This window comes from Protopterus annectens, chromosome 10.part0 (genome assembly GCF_019279795.1).
Source record: "Protopterus annectens isolate FY-2018-M chromosome 10.part0, PAN1.0, whole genome shotgun sequence".
NCBI classification, from domain to species: Eukaryota; Metazoa; Chordata; order Ceratodontiformes; family Protopteridae; genus Protopterus; species Protopterus annectens.
The window spans coordinates 1,170,609,426-1,170,629,122 of NC_056744.1; the positions used below are offsets into that span (position 1 = coordinate 1,170,609,426).

General features: G+C 41.2%; 1 protein-coding gene across 2 annotated transcripts in view; it reads left to right on the plus strand.

The window, feature by feature from the left end:
* AKR1A1 (aldo-keto reductase family 1 member A1) overlaps positions 1-19,697 on the plus strand; it is a 539,772-nt gene that overhangs the window by 431,472 nt on the left and 88,603 nt on the right. For both annotated transcript variants that reach the window (XM_044085914.1, XM_044085915.1), the window contains exon 7: positions 6,098-6,170. In XM_044085914.1, coding sequence (XP_043941849.1) covers positions 6,098-6,170 — 73 coding nt within the window. The remainder of the gene's footprint in view (positions 1-6,097; positions 6,171-19,697) is intronic.

A 19,697-nucleotide genomic window follows, 5' to 3' on the forward strand; every position in this document is an offset into this window, starting at 1 on the left:
GTTCTCCAGTTCGATCCTCAGCTGGGGTGCCTTCTGTGCAGAGTCTGCATGTCCTCCCTGCGGTCGCGTGGGTTTCCTCCGGGTGCTCCGGTTTCCTCCCACATCCCAAAGACTTGCTGTAGGTGGATTGGACACTCTAAGTTGGCCCTAGGTGTGTGTGTGTGTGTGTGTGTGTGTGTGTGTGTGTGTGTGTGTGTGTGTGTGTGTGTGTGTGTGTGTGTGTGTGTGCATGTGTGTGCCTTCTGTGGAAGGTTGGGTGCCAGGCTGGCAACTCAACACCGTAAAACTCCACTGCCAATCATGAGTGGACATGTGATCTGCTGTGGCAACCCCTAACCGGGAAAAAGTTGAAAGAAGAAGATTGTGTTCAGATTTAGGCACACAAAAATTGCTTTGGCTAAAAGGCAGTGTCCTTTATTTATATGTATTTCATTAGTGAAGGAGTACATATCTGTTGCTGTATGATAATTGGATCTAAACCCATTTTTGTCAACTAAGATGTCATATTTCTATATGCAGTGAAGAATTTGTGCTTATTTAATGTTTTTTTTGGAAGTAGGTTAGTGTTTGCTGTTGGGTGATAATCACGGGCTGATGATAGTGTAGTCAACCCAAGTGGGGGAAATATTAGCTTATATTTGCATTTTTGTGGCATTATTTTTGTATTAAGTGAAAAGTTAAATATGTAGGCCAGTGGTTTGCATGATGCATTTTATCCTATCTTTAACCACAACAGAGATGTGAGGGGATAGCTGTCTCCAACATTAAGATAGAGGACTGACTTCAGTTCCTTGTTAATTGTGAAAAGTAAAAATACTTGAACATCACAATATTAAGCCTAAGTAACAAACAGTTCAAAAGTTCAGATGTTAATTCCTCTTCTGTGAAGGTACTGAACAAACACAAACAGTCTTAGTCATTGAAATAGTTTTAATTCATGATAAGTGCGTTCATCCACCAACTGGACTTCATCAGATCAGTCTTTCAATAACAGCTTTAACCCATGGAAAACTAATATATATACATAAAAAGCACAAACGGTCATAAATTATGATTGACAACCTCAAAGACAGTAATGAGCCTAGCCTACAACTAAAAACTAATCTGATGTGTTTTATAGTCCAAACTAGAATAAGAAACAGGGGTAGTAATAAAATAAAGGCCAAATAAACTGAAGTGCATAACTAGTATAGTTTGTCTCCAGACAGGGGCAAGGTATCACAAAACTCTCTTCACTAAAGCCTATTTAGCACCAAAGTGGTAACAAGATCCTTACAAAAGGAGTGATAAACAAAAAAGCTATGAACAAACAAAACATAAAAAATGTGTGTGTGAGAACATGAGTGTGGGTGATTGACAGTAGGCACATGAATCAGGAAAACAGTAACCTTGGAAAAGATGCAATATAAAGAAACATCACCAATAAAAATACAGTCGAAATGAAACTGTAATCTTAAATGTATTAAAAACAAACAGAAAAGCACGTTCACCCGTAAGGCTTCATCAGATCAAAAAAAAAAAAAAACTCAGTGAAGTATGTGGAAAAAATGCAAACAATTATGCATATGTATATTTTGTAGTGGAATAGAAAACGAGCAGAAACCATCAAAACCACAAGCATAAAAATGTCTAAGAAAAGTGAAGGAAAGGGGCAAACATGTCATGTCAAAACCTTTAATAAAATAATTTGTGAGTTTCCTGTACTGAAGAATGCTTTTAATGTAACAAGCAGAATCAAGTCCAGGTGGGTTGTAGGCATTAAGGCGAATTTGCCATTCCAGATATTTCTTTTCAAGAATGGCATTACAGTTCCCCTCAAGTGGTCCTCCATCCTGATCATGTCCAAAATGTGAATAAGTGAAAAAAGAATGAGCTGGTGATTCAGTGATATACTTTGGAAGAGGATTCTTGCTTAATGTATTTCTAATTTCAGATGTGTGTTGGGCTATCTTCCTTTTAAACTTGGAAATAGTCTTTCCTATGTAAAAAAAAATGTGACAGTTGGAGCAATGGGCTCTGTAAACAATATTTTCACTGTTGCAGTTCCCAGCCACTTTACTGTTATATTTCTTCCCCATACTGGGGCAGATGAAAAAGGCTTTGCAGTTCATGAACTCAAAGGGTACAGAAAGGCCCACATTTAAAGGTACCAAGCCTCTTCATACTGTCCTTGTTGAATGCCCCTTCTAAATCAGACCTAATGTTCCTACTTCAGGATCCAGAATCTTGCTCTTCAGTCTACTAGTAGACAAAGTGGACCAATTGACACAGATTATCATTTTAGTCTCATGGCCATCTTTACTGAAAGTTAGGGTCATACTTCTTTTTACTTTCTCTTTCCTTTGATAAGTGTAGGGACTACTGAATTCACATAAAACATGTGTTTGTGGTTCATATAAGAAAGTGTCTCCCTTGCTTTTAGGTCCTTAATAGGATCAAAAATATGCCTTGATAGTCCCACTTTGATACCCCTTCTCAAGAAAATCTCTTTGGATGTCCTCCAGGTTCTTTAGAAAATGTGCTTGTTCTCTGGACACGCAAGCAAATCTGCATACCCTGTGACTTTATTACATTATGCTTGGAGGTTGGTATAACGGTTAGGATAAACCTAGAAAAGCTCACATAGTCTACTAACCAGGAGTCAAGTGGTGTACAAACCAGGAGCTGCTCTATCCTCCTGAATTACAGTTTAATAATGGTTAAGGTTTTTACTTCATATTTACAGTGTACAGGGTTTGATTCTCACCTTTTGAGAGGGAAATTGGCTAGGCTTAAAATGGTCCATAAGGGCAGCTAGCCTAGTACTTGCCTGTGAAGCTATGAACCTTAGTCAAATAATGCATTCTTCAGTTTAAGAAACTGGACCACCAATTATTTTATTATAATGCTTTTGACATGACATGTCCTTTCTTCACTTTTCTTGGACATTTTTTATGCCTGTATTTTTGATGATTTCTGCATGTTTTCTGTTCTGCTACAACATATACATATGCAGAGTCATTTGCATTTTTTCCCACGTGTTTTATTGATTGTTTTTTCCCTTATTTTTAGTGTATGATTGTTTTTATGAAAGTTCAGTTTTAAAAGTGATGTGATGAAGCCCTATGGGTGAAAGCACTTATATTTATTTTTAATGCAGTTAAAATTAATTTTTTTTTTTGTATTTTGATTGTATTTTTATCTATGGTTTTTCTTTATGTGGCATCTTTTCCAAGGTTACTATATTGGGTGCATATATATATATATATATATACACACACACACACACACACACACACACACACACACACATACACCATCACTTCAGTGCTCTGATTTTTTTTTTCTTTCTTTGTAGTTGTTTAGTTTATCACTCCTTTTGGAAGAATCTTATTGTCACCTTGGTGCGTGAAGGAGGCTTTGTGATGCATAGTCCCTGTCTGTAGACAGACTAGTAATTGATTACTACTTCTGTACTTCAGTTTATTTGGCCTTTATTAGTACTCATATGAGGTTGTTAGTCACGTATATATTTGTTTTCTATGGGTTAAAGCTGCTATTAAAAGATTGATCTGATGAAGTCCAGTTGGTGACTGAAAGCACGTTAAGTACTTGAGATCTTATTAGTAATTACATTATAAAAAGTGTCTTGCTTGTTGTGAATAATATTGCATATGATCATAGAGAAATGGTTCACCAGGTCTAACAAATCACAGCTCAATAGAATTTACAAATATGAAGTACACAGCAAGCTATGGGCTATAACGAGAGTAATCACAGTGCACAACAGGCATAGAATATAAGATAAGTATCTAGAAAATAGGTTAAACAGAGCAGAAGGACTAATTAACGCAGTTGAGCTATAATTAATAATTGCAGAAAGTGCACATAGGTATTGCATATGTGCCCCAGAACCTGCCCCTACCACATGTACACTGAAGCGGAAGTTAATAACAGCTGTAGAGTAAGAGTCTGTGTAAATTTAAATATGTTATCATTTTAAAAGGAGAGGGAGAAATAGGATCATCTGGCAACAGATGGATTCCCCAATGCAGTGCCTTTTTGTCCCTGTTTAAACAGCAGTCAGAGGTTGTTCCTCAGGGCTTTCTTGATGCTGTCAGGCATTACACTAGGTCAGAGGAATGTTAGAAGTGGTTTATGCCCCAGTCTCTGAGTTTTGATAAAACTGATACTGAAGAAGCAGTGCTAGTAAAAAGTTATTTCAGATATGTCATACCCTGCTGATAAAGAATTTATTGTACTTGATGGATTTACAAAGAAAATTCAAAAATACATCTTTCCAGTAGGTTGGCTGTAAAAGCTTAAGTAATCTGATGTTTCTTGTTCAGCTGCCAGCAAATGTAGATGAGTATTTCATTGCTTTCCTTCCGGAAGTTGGGATAGATTGTACAAGCTATATCTTATGAAAAATGTTATGCATCTGGTGTAGAGAGATTCAGTACAAAGCTGCTTTTTAAGTTGCCTGTTTCTCTGTGGAACCTAGTATTACATCATACTTGAAGATATAGCAAACCTGGTTAAAAAGGGAATCTTTTTCCACAGAATATTATACACTTGATTAGAAATTTTCCATTTTTCTTTGGCGTTTTACGTGTTGCACAGGCAGTTGTTTCCTCATCTGTGCACTTAGAAGATAAAGGAAAAGAGGCAGGAGAATCTATGCAGTTAGATTTCAAGTCATATAAAATAGTTTATCTGCCTCTCTGTCATCTTACTTTGTTAGCTGAGCAAAGCATCTTATTTATTAAGGCAGTAAAATGTCCCAGATCTGTTCATTTAAAAGGGTCAGTCTTTGATATCTAAGCTGGTTGGTAACCAGTTTGTGTCTCACTTATGTCTAGAATGCAACTTTGTCTTTAACAAAGTTAACACATCCTAAGTGTGTACACACACACACACACACACACACCCCTTATGTCCACCTCCATCCCCTATTCCCACAAAGGCCCATTATTTCCCCTTAGGCTTCTGGAAGAAGGAGGAGAGAAATGGAAATGCCTTTCATCATACAGCTGAGTTATTAGATTTATTATATGTTCCTAACACCCCATATCCATTGGCTAGAAAGTACCACACAATACTTGCAGTGCAGGACATACTGTGAGCTTATGCTTTCCCACTCTCATGATTTCCAGTTAAAACTAGAGGCACATGTCCTGGCAGGCTAACACCCTCTGAATTCCATTTGAAAAAGGTATAGTACCTGACCAAGTAACAGCTGGAGCTGTTGCCATTGTGTTTCACCACCACCCATATCCCAGCCACAGATTTGAGAGGTAGCATTGAGTGCTTATTCCCATCCCAATACAGCTGAGCTGGCTTCTCCAGCTGTTTGGCTGCTAGTCAAAACCAGGTCATTTGGGGCATGCACAAGGCCAGTGGAGATGTGCTAAGTGCACATATGTACACATGAGCTACTTCATGTGATGATGTGTGTCCTGTCCTTGTTGATGTCCCTCGTAAGGCAAGCTGGTGGCTCAGGTATTATTCCTCCCTTATGTGGTCGACTGCTGAAACCTGTCATGATAGCAGATATATTTTTTCCTCGCCATCTGATCCCTCTGGCAGTTTTCTTATTTTCATATTGAGTTTGTATTATACATTAACTTCATTTTTCAGGTGCAGGTTAAAATGAGTTTGCAGCTTAAAAGATGAGTTTGCATTTACTGTGTAAAGTCACAATTTTAAGCCAAGCATGCATTTTTACTACTTTATTTTATGCATTAGATCATCAGAATTGCTATTTTTGGGTCACATTTCTAATCCTGTCAGTTATGAAATTTTAGCTTTGTAACTTTAGCACATCGTAAGTATAGTGACACATCTTCCTTTTACAGGTTCTAGTTAGTATTAATTTTTCCCTTTCTGAAATGTGCAACCGCCAAGACACTACACAAGAAAACCTTTAGAGTGCAGAAGAATCGTCACCACTTTTTTCTTCATATCTTCATTTTGTTCACTCAGAACATTTAAGCCACTTGTATTCCAACATGTGTAGCCCATCTACAGTGCAATCTAACATTTGACATTAACATTGACATGTGATATTTTTATTCTCCAAAACTTAGTCTTGTTTTTTCTGTTCATTCTACCATAGATGGCAAGTACAGCGTGGTGTAGTCTGTATCCCAAAAAGTGTCACTCCATCTCGGTTGTTAGAAAACATCCAGGTAAGAGCATATTTGCTAGCATCTTAGACTGTCTGTATAATTTAACCGAGTTGATCTTTGATCAACTGACTGCACCTGAAAACAACTTTAATTGCTGCAAGTGATTTATACTTTCTAACTGTGTTAAGATGAATTATTTGGAAGGATGTATGCATTTGTCTACGTGTGAATTGTAATGGTGAAGGCAGCAGTAAGAAGTGCTGAGTACAAAATAATCTTTAGCCACACACCTGATTTTATCAACATTCTGTGTCTGTTGTCAGCACTTTTTCACAGTACTGTGGAAGTTATTATAAATAGGAATGGCTGTAGCCTACCCTGGCATGTGCTTAAGACCACCAGCACTCGGTTTTCAGTCTGCTTGCTGCTTCTACGTATTCCATCACACTTGTTTTCTTGCAGCTCACCAGTACTTTGGTACATGAGCACAAAAAAGGTGGTCCCTGGCCAAAAGGAGGAGAAAAGAAAGGCAAACTGCCAGGCAGTTATTGGTTCGCTCAGGGATGCTGTGCCTAGTAAGGGTTGGCTGGTATACTTGCCCCAAAGCTGAGGAGGGAAATGGGTAGGTGAGTAAGCGGTACTAAAAACTGATGCATATTTCACAGTAGTGTTGCTATGCTAATTATGTAAGTTTTATGTTTTTTTTTTTTGAGAAGTGGTCCAGCTTTGCAGAATTTAGGCCAACATCTCCATCTGTCTTACTTCGATGGTTCCAGTCATGACAACAGTTGTTTGACAATGGGAGTCCAAAAGTGATCTTACTTTGGAAGTGTTGTCTAATTTATGGTGTTTTTCAAAGGTGTTGTGCTTTGTGAATATGAACCTGGCTTGTGATTAGGATGTCTTAAAGTAGTCAAACTTTATGCACTGTAGTAACAATCTCTGCAGAGTGGCATTGGATGCATGAAGGCTTTTCCTTTGGGCAGAGCATAAGACACGAATGGATTCTAATGCCTCACTACTTACGTTCTGTTCGAGTAGAGACTCTGTATCATGTGAATATCCATGCAGTTCTCTTTCACTGGCAAAGGCAAAGAAGGCCAGGAGATTAATATTTAGTTTAACTTGCTTTCTTATGCTACTTTGAGCATGAAGGAAACTGGTCTGGGATGCCACCCTGTTTTTTTTTCTTTTTTCAGAAGAGCAGATGGGGGTTGACCGACAAGGCTTGTAACTCAAAATCCTCCTAAATGAGGTAGTGGCCGGTATGAAAATTGTTTTCCAAGGCAGTTAATGTTGGTCTTCCTTCGCTGCCTGTTTGAAGGGTAGTTGGGCAAGTTTTTTCTAAAATGAATTAATAGTCTTATGAGAACACTAATTATCTAAATGATGACTTTAAAAATGCACTTCTAACGCAAAAGCAAGCCAAGGGGTATGGTCTTTATGCTTTCATGACAATTTGAGACTTTTTGCTAAATGTTCTTTCCTGGTGGAGTAACTGAGATCTTTTTGGAAGAGTTTTATGAGGTACTGTAGTATTTTTGTGTAGTACAGCATATGTGTAAATGATTTATGCAATGAGCTTAAGATTTATTTGACCTACTTGTTAATAATATGTCCTTCCATATCCCTGTTGTAGTTTTCATAACCAAAGAATAGCTCAGTGTTCAGCCAGTATACCAAAACCTTTACTACTTACTGTTGCCGTACATCATATGTACACTACCCACTCAAGGAGCAGGGCATAAAGGTAATGTGCAGACACACACACACACACACACACACACACACACACACACACACGACCATACGTAGAGTTCTATCTTCCAAGCTTTTGTCCCCCAAGACCCTATGTAATTGGCTATCCTCCTTATACATGTACCTTGAAAACCAGCATCTTAAGCTGTTGGCTCAGAGTGCCTGAAGATCAGCTGCTGGCCAAGAAAAAGGCCAAAAAACTTAGGACTGATATGGCTTCTGTCCGGCCTCCTCCAGCTGTCTCTGTCAATGCTAATGAAAACCCAGAGGGTAGTTTGGTGGTTGCTTCAGATTACTCTGCCACGACCCCATTGGAGGTTGACTTGGATCCAACTCCTCACACATCCTTGGAAGCTTTGCAAATGTCTGCTCCAGATGTTGAAGTGAACCTCTGTTGATTAAATCCGAGGGAGAATCTGCAGATCTTAGTGAGGCAGGAGATATCTACTATGCTTATTGAGTGTCTGCAAGTATCTGACACTGTCAGGGTGTTTTGTGCGGACATCCTGCAGAAAAAGAAATGGAAAACAAAGCATATTTCCTTTGTTATGAAGGATCCCCAATGTGAGTGGCAGGATTTTACTCCAGGGTCGTTGACTGCCTCCCTCCTAACTTTCAACAAACCTTTCCCCCACCCTGCATATCTGAAAAGCAGGTCCTCAAAGCCTTGTCCAAGGCAAAAAACACAACCTTTGTGGGACCAGATAACATCCCAGGCTGTCTTCTAAACAGGCTAAAACATGAACTAGCATCACCATGAAGTACCCTTTTCAGTCATAACCTAATCACAGGCTCTGTTCCAGTGGAGTAGAGAAAAGCAACAGTTATTCCCCTCCACAAAGGTGGCCTAGCAACAGACCCATAAGCCTGACGAGTCTCATTTGTAAGGCCATGGAATATATTATGGATCTCATAAATGAAGAGATAGGTGACCTCCAAACCCTGGATCCTACCCAGTTCGGCCTTGTGAAGGGCAGAGCCTGCCTGTTAAATCTGGTGGATTTCTGAAAATATGACCAAGGCCATTGACGAGTGCAACTTTTGTGCACGCAGTCACTGCGACCTGGCAAAGGTTTTCAATACAATCCCACATTCAGGCATTACAGATAAACTTAGCAAACTAAATGTAAATTCCTTTGTTTTAAGGTGGGTTGCCAACTGCCTCACAAACCGGACACGCCTATCAAAGTGGATGACGTCACATCAAACAGCAGACTTGTCACCAGTGGGATGCCACAGGGGTCATTGCTGGGCCCCCGCTGTTTGGTATATACTTCTCAGAATTTCAGGTCAAAACTAAAGGATTGTAGCTGACCAAGTTTGCAGATAACTGCAAAATAGGTGCAATCATTGAATCCCCAAATGATGTCGGTGTACTCCAGGAGGGTCTCACGCAGACTAAATGCTGGTGTATTAGTCACGGTCCCAAACTGAATGCAAAGAAATCCATCATTATTCCCTTTGGCGCAAACTATGTCCCCTCACACTATCAAATGAACAGCAATACCCTATATACCCATGAAGTGGTAAGGGACCTGGGATCACATGTTGACTGCAACCTTAACTTTGACCACCATTTGTCTACTGTAGTAAGGAAAGATTTTTACGTGGCGTCATCTTAAGAGCAAAAGAAGTTATAAGCCCCCTATACTCAGCACTTATCCAGCCCGTAATTGAGTATAACACCCCATTTGGCATGTACCGTACTAAGCACCTACAGCAACTAGAGAGACCTCAGAGGTTTCTAACAAAGAAGATCAAGGGGCTCCAGCATGTGCCTTAAATAGACCAACTAAAGTCCCTATCACTATACTCTGTATCGTATAGACTTCTTAGGGGAGACTTATGCCTGGCATACAGCGCAATCCAAGACTCAAACCTAATGAACTCACTGCATATCCATAAATCAAATGGGATGAGGGCTACTCATTTCAGGGACCTAAGTATGGCATGCAACTTAAATACGACATGCTGGAGGGACAGATTTATCTCCCAGCAACTGCTACATCTTTAGAACAGGCTACCAATTCATGTGAAACGAGCACCTCTGTGACACTGTTCAAGAGGAACCTGGACGAGTGGATGGGGCACTGTAAATTCTTACCGGGAATAGAGCCCACAACCCTCCTGGACATACATGGGCAGACATCATTAAATGCAATCTTGGGCATTGACTAGCATTTCAATGGTATTTCATTGGGATGAAACGACTAAGCTTAAAAATGACCTCCAGGTCAATAGGCTAGTAATCTGCTATGATACTATGGTCCTGTAATCGCTTTAAAGCCTCCTTAAGGGGTGTCTGTGCCTGCCCCCTCCCTGGTATTCCACTGTTCTTAAAAGACCCAGGGAACTGGACTCCTGAGATGAGGGTCAGGATTCAGGGAAGGAGTCTCTGGCTTACTCTTCTCAAATCCCTTCCTTCTTGGACTACAGCTCAGAGAAAGAGGATTCTATTAGACCAGATTCCCCTTTAGAGGAGCTTCTTTTGGGGACCACATCACCTGTATGATGGAATTCTTTAAGTGTGATTGCTGTCTCTGATATCCAGAAAAGGCATTTTGAGCTCCACTATATGGAGTCTTCTAAGCATTCTGCTGTTCCCCCAGTTCTGGCTGCCCTCCTGGATACCTTGTCAGCATCTTCTGTGACTCCAGTTTTCAACCCCCTGTTCCCACTGAGCTTGATAGATTTTACAAGGTGCCTGATGAATGTAAATTTCTGTATAAATGCCCTTATGCTGATCCTTCTGCAGTGTCTGTCTATTCTGACAAGTCCTCCAGGCTGTTGCTCTCTATCAAGTTGCTTCCTTCAGATAAGGATAGTAGGGCCATGGAGAGGTTGGGCAGAAAGTTTTATACTGCTGCCACTTATCTTTTCAGACCATTAACTACCATACTTATATGACAAGGTATGTATTGGCTCTCCTTTCTCGGGTTTCTCAAGTGGTTTTTCACCGCTCTAACTCTGAGGGGAAGGCTTCTGCCCTTTCCCTGTTGGGTTCTGCCTCTTGTGTTGCCTGCCTCTTTATTAAATGCAGCTACAATGCAGATGATGCTTCCTCCAGGACTGCTGCCTTTGCCTCTGTTATGAGGCAATACTCATAGTTTTATTTTCAGGTTTTGCTGGATGACATTAAGGCCAAACTATTGGACACTTCTTTGGATAATAAACATCATTTTGGTGCTGCTGCTGAACTTAAGTCTCCCCAGGATAAAGGTAAAGCCTTGTAGGAATTGAAACACACTTTGTTTCTCCTATTCCTAAGTTTCAGAGGAGTTACTCTTCTAAATCTGCTTTTGTTCGCATGTAGTCTCATTCGTCACCCAAAGGAAAATAGGTGCTCCATTCTCTTTTGATCCAGGGCACTATTCAAGCTATGCTCCCTGTCTGTGTGTGTGTCTGTGTGTGTGTCTGTGTGTTTTTGGTTCCCAGAAAGAAGACCACTTGGAAACCAAATCTAGACCTTTCCCAGCTGAACACCTGTATCAGGATTCTATTAGAAGTAGTGAATATAGTAACAGAGATAAAACAACTAGAACTGAGATCTTTAGAAAAGGGTAGGAGCAAACTACAAAGGAAAAAAAAATAGGAATGGTGGGAAAAATACATACAGGGGAGGAATGTGGTTTAAAAGAAGGCAGTACTTAAATGAGCTATGGAATTGAAAATGATTGAGTAGATTATAAGTTATGTATAATGTTTTTTTTTTTTTATTTTATTTATTTAACATTTGTTGACCGGGAAAGTCCGACTAGGTTCCACAGATCCTGTTTTCAGTGGAGGCCCGGGGAGAAATGCTCCAGAAGCATGTCTTTAGAATGTGGGAGGAAACCGGAGTACCCGGAGGAAACCCACGCAAACGCAGAGAGAACATGCAAACTCCACACAGAAGGCACCCCAGCCGAGAATCGAACCGGAGAACCTCTTGCTGTGAGGTGACAGCATTAACCGCTGCACCACTGCGCCGCCCATGTTTGCAAATGACAGTGTGTCAGTATGGTTTGTGATGTAAAATGCGTGCAACTAGAATTGTTTTGGTGTAGTTCATGTTCATTTATGCAAATGTATGATTACTTATGTCATGATGGTTTAATAAATATGTTTCTTGTTTAAAAAAGGGGTTAGGAATTGAATAGTTTATGTAATGTTGCTTAGGTTATATGATATATAGCAATATAGACGAGATATCTTCTTCTTTCGGCTTTTCCCGTTTAGGGGTCGCCACAGCAAAACTCCGGTCCGCTAATGATTGGCAGTAGATTTTTATGGTGCTGAGGTGCCAGCTCAACATCCAACCTTCAACGAAGGCACGCCCATTCACGCATGTCTTTCGAACACCACTCGACCATGGGGAGGACATACAGACTCCACACAGAAGGCGCTCCAGCTGAGAATCGAATGGGAGAACCTCTTGCTGTGAGGCGACAATGCTACCACTGCACCACCGCGGCTACATGTTTGTTAATGTTAATTGCATACAATTGATTACTTTTGTATAAATGTAAAATTTGCCTAAGTCACAACTGATAATTCAGTAAAGGTGTTTAAAAAAAAAAAACACCTTTTTCAAGAGGCTTTCCATTTGGATGTTGTCTCCTCAGCACTTTTAGGTTCATGGGTGTTTACTAGGCTAAGGGACTTTTAAGCCTAGCCATGCATCCCAAATGTCTGACAAGTGATGGTGCCCTTGATAAGTGTAAGCAGGGGCTTGAGATATGAGCCATTTATAGGCTATCTGTATCCATTAGAGACATAGGAACCAGACTAGAGAGGAATTTCCTGTTCCCCATCCAGTTTTCCAAGTTAGTCTTGAATTGGGTTAGGGAGGAACTGTGCTTCACATATATGGGGAGCCTGTTCCAGAGAAGGGGTAGTCTCTGGGATACATACCTGTTTCTCTTCAACAAGTTCTATTTATATCACAGGCAAGGTTTAAGTCTTTAAAATGGGTAATTCTGGTGTGGTTTGTTTTACGAATAGGCAGGATGTCCATCAGAGTTGTGTTTGACAGTATGCCAGGCAAAGATCTCCCCTCAGCCTGTAGGAGACATAATACTGGGATAGGGCCTTGAGGTGGTCTGTGTAGGACATATTACTTATGCCTTGTATTCTTTTAGTAAGGAACCTCTGTGGATGTTCCAGTTATCAGACATGCTCTTCTTCTAACCCAGGCCTTTCTGGTCTCTTTGGATTTCAAGGATACTTTCCTTTATATCCCCATCCATCCCCTTTTCAGGAAATGTTTGAGTTTCTCTCTTTCTTTCTTGCTTTTTCAATTCTCGTCTTTGTCCTTTGGCCTCACTACTGCCTCAAGAGTATTCACCAAATGCCTCACTCTTGTCATTGACTTCTGCAGGATGAGAGGAGTTCACATCTTTCCTTGTCTGGACGATCTGCTTATTCAAGCTTCTTTCCCCAATGCTCTACTTCAGGATCTCTAGTTTACTCTTTCCCTGTTGCAGAGTCTGAGGTCAACCATATACATTTAGAAATCAGCTCTGACCCCTCTCAGGATCATATTTTTCTTGTTGCGGGCTTCAGACAATCTCCCTGCTGGTGTCTCTGCCTGTTTCCAAGGCCCTGTCTCTTATTGCCTTTTTCCAGTCTCTTCCACTAGCTTCAGTCACTAGCAGGAACTTTCTCAGGGTTCTCAGGTTCATGGCTTCCACCATTCCCAAGCTCCACGTGAGAAAGCTTCAGTGGTACCTGTGTGGCTCCAACATTGCTATCCCCTGGACTTCCCAGTCCCCTTCCTTCCTTGTCTCAGGCTTCAGCTTCAGTGATGGATTCATCAATTTTCTCTCAACCCGGGTCTTCCTTTCCAGGGTGAAGTTATGACTCAAGAACTTTTCACAGATACCTCATACAGGGGATTAGTGACTTCCTTCGGATCTCTCCAGGTTTAGGGTCTCTGGCCTCTTCATCAGAGGTCAGACCACATCAGCATAAAGGAGATGAGGGCTTTGTCTCTAGATCTTTAAGCTTTTCATTCCCTCTTTCATCCTGGGTTACTCAAAATTTTCAGAGACAATACAACAGTGATGTGGTATGATAGCAAGCAAGGGGGTACAAATTCCTACCTTCCTGCGAGATCTGGGATCTAGCTGTCAAGTATCTGTTCAGGCTGTTTATATTCCTTTGTAGCACAATTTAGTGGCAGACTCTTTGAGCAGGTCCAGCACACCTTACAAATGGATGCTTCACAGAAATGTGCTCTGGATATTATCCACTGGTTGGGTATTCCTCAGCAAGATCCTTTTGCTTCCCCCCTGAACAGATAACTTCCTCTATTCTGTTCGAGTCCAGAGTCCTCTGGCTTGGAATGTGGATGCCTTGTCTTTTTCTTGGAAGGGGATGTTTCTATACGCCTTCCTCTGTTACCACGAGTCTTCCACAAGATCAGGCAGGGCTCTTCCAAAATCTAGCTAATGACTTTCTTTTGGCCCAGATAGCATTGGTTCTCTCTTCTTTCTCACTTGGCTAGGGGCAATCACCACAAAATACCTCACTGGACGGATCTTCTCACACAAGACAAGGGATTTCTTGTCCATCCTCACTTGTCAACTCTTCAATTGACACTGTGGGTGATAGGGTTTTGATCTTTTTTAGGCACCTCTTGTCTAAGGACATGCTTAGGGTCCTGCAGGAGGCCAGGAAGCCCACTACCAGTAAATCATATTATCATATTTGTCCAAATGGAAAAGATTTTCTGTTCAGTGCCTCTCTTGCCATCAGAATCCCATTTGTGGAGGTTCCACTGGTTCTCTCATATGTGTGATCTACTGCATGTTGGACTAGCAAATTATTCAGTTAAAGCTCATCTGTCAACAGTTTCTGCTGGTCTGCCCTTGACTTCTCCTCTGACCTCTAGATTTGAGGTCAAGCAATTTCATAAAGGCATCTTTCATATCAGGCCTTCCAAGAAGCCTATTCTGCCTTACTGGGACCTCAGTTTTGTTTTTGAAAAATTGACTTTGGCTCCTTTTGAGCCTGTTGCTTCACCCTCCTTACAATATTGTACTTGGAAGACTGTTCTTTGTCCATGAGAGTGTCTGAACTTTATGCTGTCACGGTTGTTCCTTCTTTCTTAGTTTTCAACAGAGACAGAGTGTCTCTTTTTACTAACCCTTCTTTTATGCCCAAGGTGGTCAATGAGTTGTCCCTTAATCAGTCTATTCATTTACCGTTCTTTTTTCCCTTCTTCGCAGTCTGCCAGTAAGAAGATTCTTCACAACTTGGATTTGCATAGACAGCCAAGATATTTGGATAAAACTAAAGTTATTCACATATCTGAGCAGCTTTTTGTTTCCTTTCATTCCAGGTCTTTGGGTTTAGCTGTTTCTAAGCAAACCATCTCTTCCTGGATTCTAACGCCATTTGTTTTTGTTATTCTTTTCATGGTAAATGCTTTTCTTCATCAGTAAGGCTCATTCTACCAGGGCTGTTGCCTCCTCTGGTGCTCTTTTTCAAGGGGCTGGATACCAGTTCCACCCCTGAGGCATCTACTTGGTCTTCCGTTCATACCTACACTAAGCATTATAAACTCTTCAGTACCGTCCTCTTCCCAGGTTTCCTCTTGAGCTTTTATGCTTTTCCTTCAGTTACGAATACTGCAACAGTGATATGGGAGGATGTAGAACAGTTGTGTAAAATCTTACCATAACAGTATATGTCCTTTTCTTCACTGTTGCAGTATTCATTCCCTCCTGTCAACTCTACTCTAGCCTGTTCTTTCTTGCCCTCCTGGCCAATGGGTTTTTCTCCCTTTTCTCTTTCTAAATGCACATGTTCTTTCTTGTCTGTAGGGACATCCTGTTCCTTGTGGGGCTTTTTCAATTCTGAGTATGTGTGTTTGTATATCACCTTTATGCCTTGCTCCCTGCACAGGGGGAGTGTAAGTGTGATTTGCAGCGCCTGTAAGTACTAAAAGCTTTGATCTACTGGCCAGGCGTTGGGCTATCCTTTGGTTATGAATTTTGCAAGAGTGAAGAGAATGCCATCTACTGTTACAGTAAGCGTTTACATAACTGTACTTTATTATTCATATTTTTAACTAGAACGTCCATGCTGATAGCCTCTGGACGTGGACATCTAGGTGATGCTTCCCTGATGGGTGCATCAGCTTGCCTTTGAGTTGGATTCCCAGATCAATTAAGATGTGCAGAGTCAGTAGCAGTAGTAGCACTATCTTGCATGGCCAGAAAGAGGACAAATCATTTTGGAGTGGAGTCTTGCTTTTTAGATGGCCTTTGTAATTGCAATAATTAAAGGGAAAGCTAGTAAAAGTCTCTGTGGCTACATATGTACTAGTGTTTCCTTTACAGGTTGGTCCTGTGATGGGTTAAGAATGAAGAAGTGATGACATTTCACATTAAATGGGGACGCAAATAAGTCTATCACTGGCTGGTCCAATCTGTGGAGGATTTTGTTGCCCAGTCTGTAGTCTTGTGACCCTTCATAAGAAAGTATCAGGTTCTGCTCAGCCTGTCTACCAAGATGGTGGTATCTCCTGGGATGTGTGCAGCATTCAGGAAAAATCACTGGGTATTCCTATTCTCCAAAATTTGCGGTTTCCTTGTATAAGAGTAAAGAGCAAGCACTGTCTTTTTTGGTGATCTGCTAGATTGCTATGTTGTATGTGCATTTTGCACTGCACCTTGCAGGATCTTGTCTCAAAAGGATATCAGGGTGGTTATGTACAGCTGAGAACTCAAGCATACCTATGGGGATTTGTGACTTTCATAGGGCCCGTGACTTCTCCATTGTCTGACTCTAAAATTGCTCCTCCCCACCAGAGGGAAGATGTATCCATTATAAAAGTGGTGTGTGCCCTACAATAATTGAAAGAAATTAGACATATGTAGCCAATAATGGATGTGATTTTGGTATGAATCTGAAATTGTGATGTGTCGAGAAAGGAAATGGTGATGTGATTCCATTGGAATTGTAGTCATCACGGCAGGTGCCTCATATGCTGTTAGGCATAGGGTATCATGAGAATTGTGGATGCCATGTGTTTTATCAGTTTGAGGAATTATTTAGCTGGACTAGACTAGAACTTGATGAATTCCTACTGGACAATTTATATTGTTTTGAACTTGACCAGTAGGAGAGCTTTGTAAATGTTGGTGTCCCAAAGTGCACCCAGTGAAAGTTTATGCTCAGCAGCTAGTGCAGGTAGGACATAGGTTGCATCCTTGGGCATGACATTGAATTTCTCTGTTAGAGACCGTGTGTGCTTATATCAGTTTTCCCCTAAATGTTGCAGCAGAAAGACAGTTGTCTAGGAAGGGAAGGGTTTGTATCCTAGCAGCTGCCAGTGGGCTGCTACTACTGCCATTTCCTTGGTGAACAACCTGTGGGGCTGATGGTGAAACCAAAAAGTAGATTTATGTCCTAGGGTTGACTGTTTCTGACCCTGAAGTGCAGGATTATACCTCATTCCTAAAACATCTTAACCACCAAGCCCCCCCTAAGAACCAAGCGCATAAAGTCCAATCCCTCCCCCTGGCTCTCAAAGGAAACTAAACAAAAAATTTAGCTAAGAGGCAAAAAATGGAAACAATACCAGAGAAACAAACAACCCAACTCCCTGCTAGAATTTAAATAAATCTGAAACTCCTTAAAAAAACTAATAACAAAAGATCACAAAGACTACTACTCCAAGCTCCAATCTGAGCACCCATCTAACCCTAACAAATTTTGGGACTTCCATCTCCTCCCTCCTACACCCAGGAAATAAAGAAAAACCCCTCTTCCAACCCCAACCTCACAGACCTTGAAACTGCCACTCAATTCAACACCTTCTTCATGGAATGCATAGCTAAACTCTCCTCCACCTTCCCTCACCCTCCCTCCACCCCCAACCCTACCAGCTTCCCTCATCCCCCCAGCCACATCCCTCCCTCCCCCACTTTCAACCTAAAACCCATCCTCACAAATAAAATAAAACAGCTACTCCTCAAACTCAAACCCTGCCGCGACACACGTGATAACCTATGATCAAACTATCTGCAGACAGCATAGCTTTTCACATTTCCATCTTAATAAACAGATCCATCCAGGAGTCCTGTGTCCCATCTATCTGGCGTCAAGCTTACATCATCCCACTCCATAAGGGTGGCAAAAACCACAGACACCACAAATTTCAGACCTATTGCTGTCTTCTTCCCCCTTTCCAAAATATTACAAAAAGCTGTCCACTCACAACTAATGCCATACCTCACAGGCAACAACCTCCTTACTCATACACAACATGGCTTCTGCCCTTGTTACAGTACCATGACTGCCCTCCTTTCCTTTTTCAAAACCATTAACCTAGCACGCAACTCTGGCAGACTCATCTCTACTCTGTTTCTTGACCTGTCTAAACCTTTTGATACCATTTCCCACCCCCTACTTCTATCTCAACTCTCCTTTTTCCCTCCACCATAGCCTGTTTCTCCAGCTACCTCTCTGATCATCAACAAACTGTACAGTGGAAAACATCAGCCTCTCCCTGTCTGCCTAGCCCCACTGGAGTTCTCCAAGGTTCTGTGCTCGGACCTCTCCTCTTCAATTTATTTATCAACAACTTCCACCCCACCATCCCTGAGTCCTCACTCATACAGTACACAGATGACTCAACAATCATCTGCTCAGCTTACTCCCCCACTGAACTTCTCTTAAAAACTCAGTCTGCCTCCTCTAAAACAGAAACCTGGATGCAAAACAATCACTTGGCCCTAAATGTTACTAAAACTAAACTGATTATTTTCACACCTTCAAGAAACAATGCTATTGACAAAAACTCTTTTCCCAAACTCAGCCAAACCAACACCCCACTTGAAATTGTATCCACTACCTAAAATTCGACATCCATGTCCAATCCACCATAAAAAAAAAAAACACCAAAAACTAAAACTCCTATGCAGACACACCCACTTCCTCAGCCCCTCCACCAGACAAACCTTAGCCTCCTCCTACCTTCTCCCCACTCTTTTGTATGGCGCACCTCTGTTAACCAATCTCCAGCTCAGCCTGCAAGCCAAATTTAAGTCCTGCTACCATAAGATAAGCAAATTCGCTACCAATGCTAAATACTCTACCCACTACTACCAATCCCTCCTCACCTTACAATGGCTCGAACTCCCCAACTACTTAAAATTCCTTCAGCTCACCAATGCCCTCATGCTCATCTTCAAACCTTCCAACTGCCCAGCCTTAGCCCCCTACACACCTAACCACTCTCTCAGATCAGAAAACCAAAACCTCATACATATCTAAAAACCCTCACACCCCGCTGGCCAACTTCTACTGTCCTGCTCCATAGCTAAACTATGGAACCACCCCCCCTTCGCAATATTTCTAATCATTCCAACTTTAAATCTCACTTGTTCTAATGTTCTCCCACCTGTCCACAAAATGGGCATGTCTATACCATTCTCCTACATAAGTTCCCCCCATATGCTCTCATTTCTATCAGTACTCCCCTCTTACATAAGTCCCCCCATACCCTCTCATTTCTATCAGTACTCCCCTCTTGGATGACCTTATCTGATGTCATTATATCAAATGGAACCATTTTCCATTACCTGTATTTCTCCTCTCAAGACTATTTATTCCTGTCTGTATTATGCTAGCAGCCCACCCTAACAATTATGTTATACTGCTCTATATATTTTTTTATGCTGTATTATACTGTCCTTTGTATGTAATATGATGATTTTCTTGCGTAACATCAGTGTATATTCTAATAGTTCGTAACATGTTGGAGCTTTTCTCCCTGGGCCTCCAAAGAAAACAGTCCCTTCTTGGCCCAGTGGACTTCCCCGGTCATCATATTGA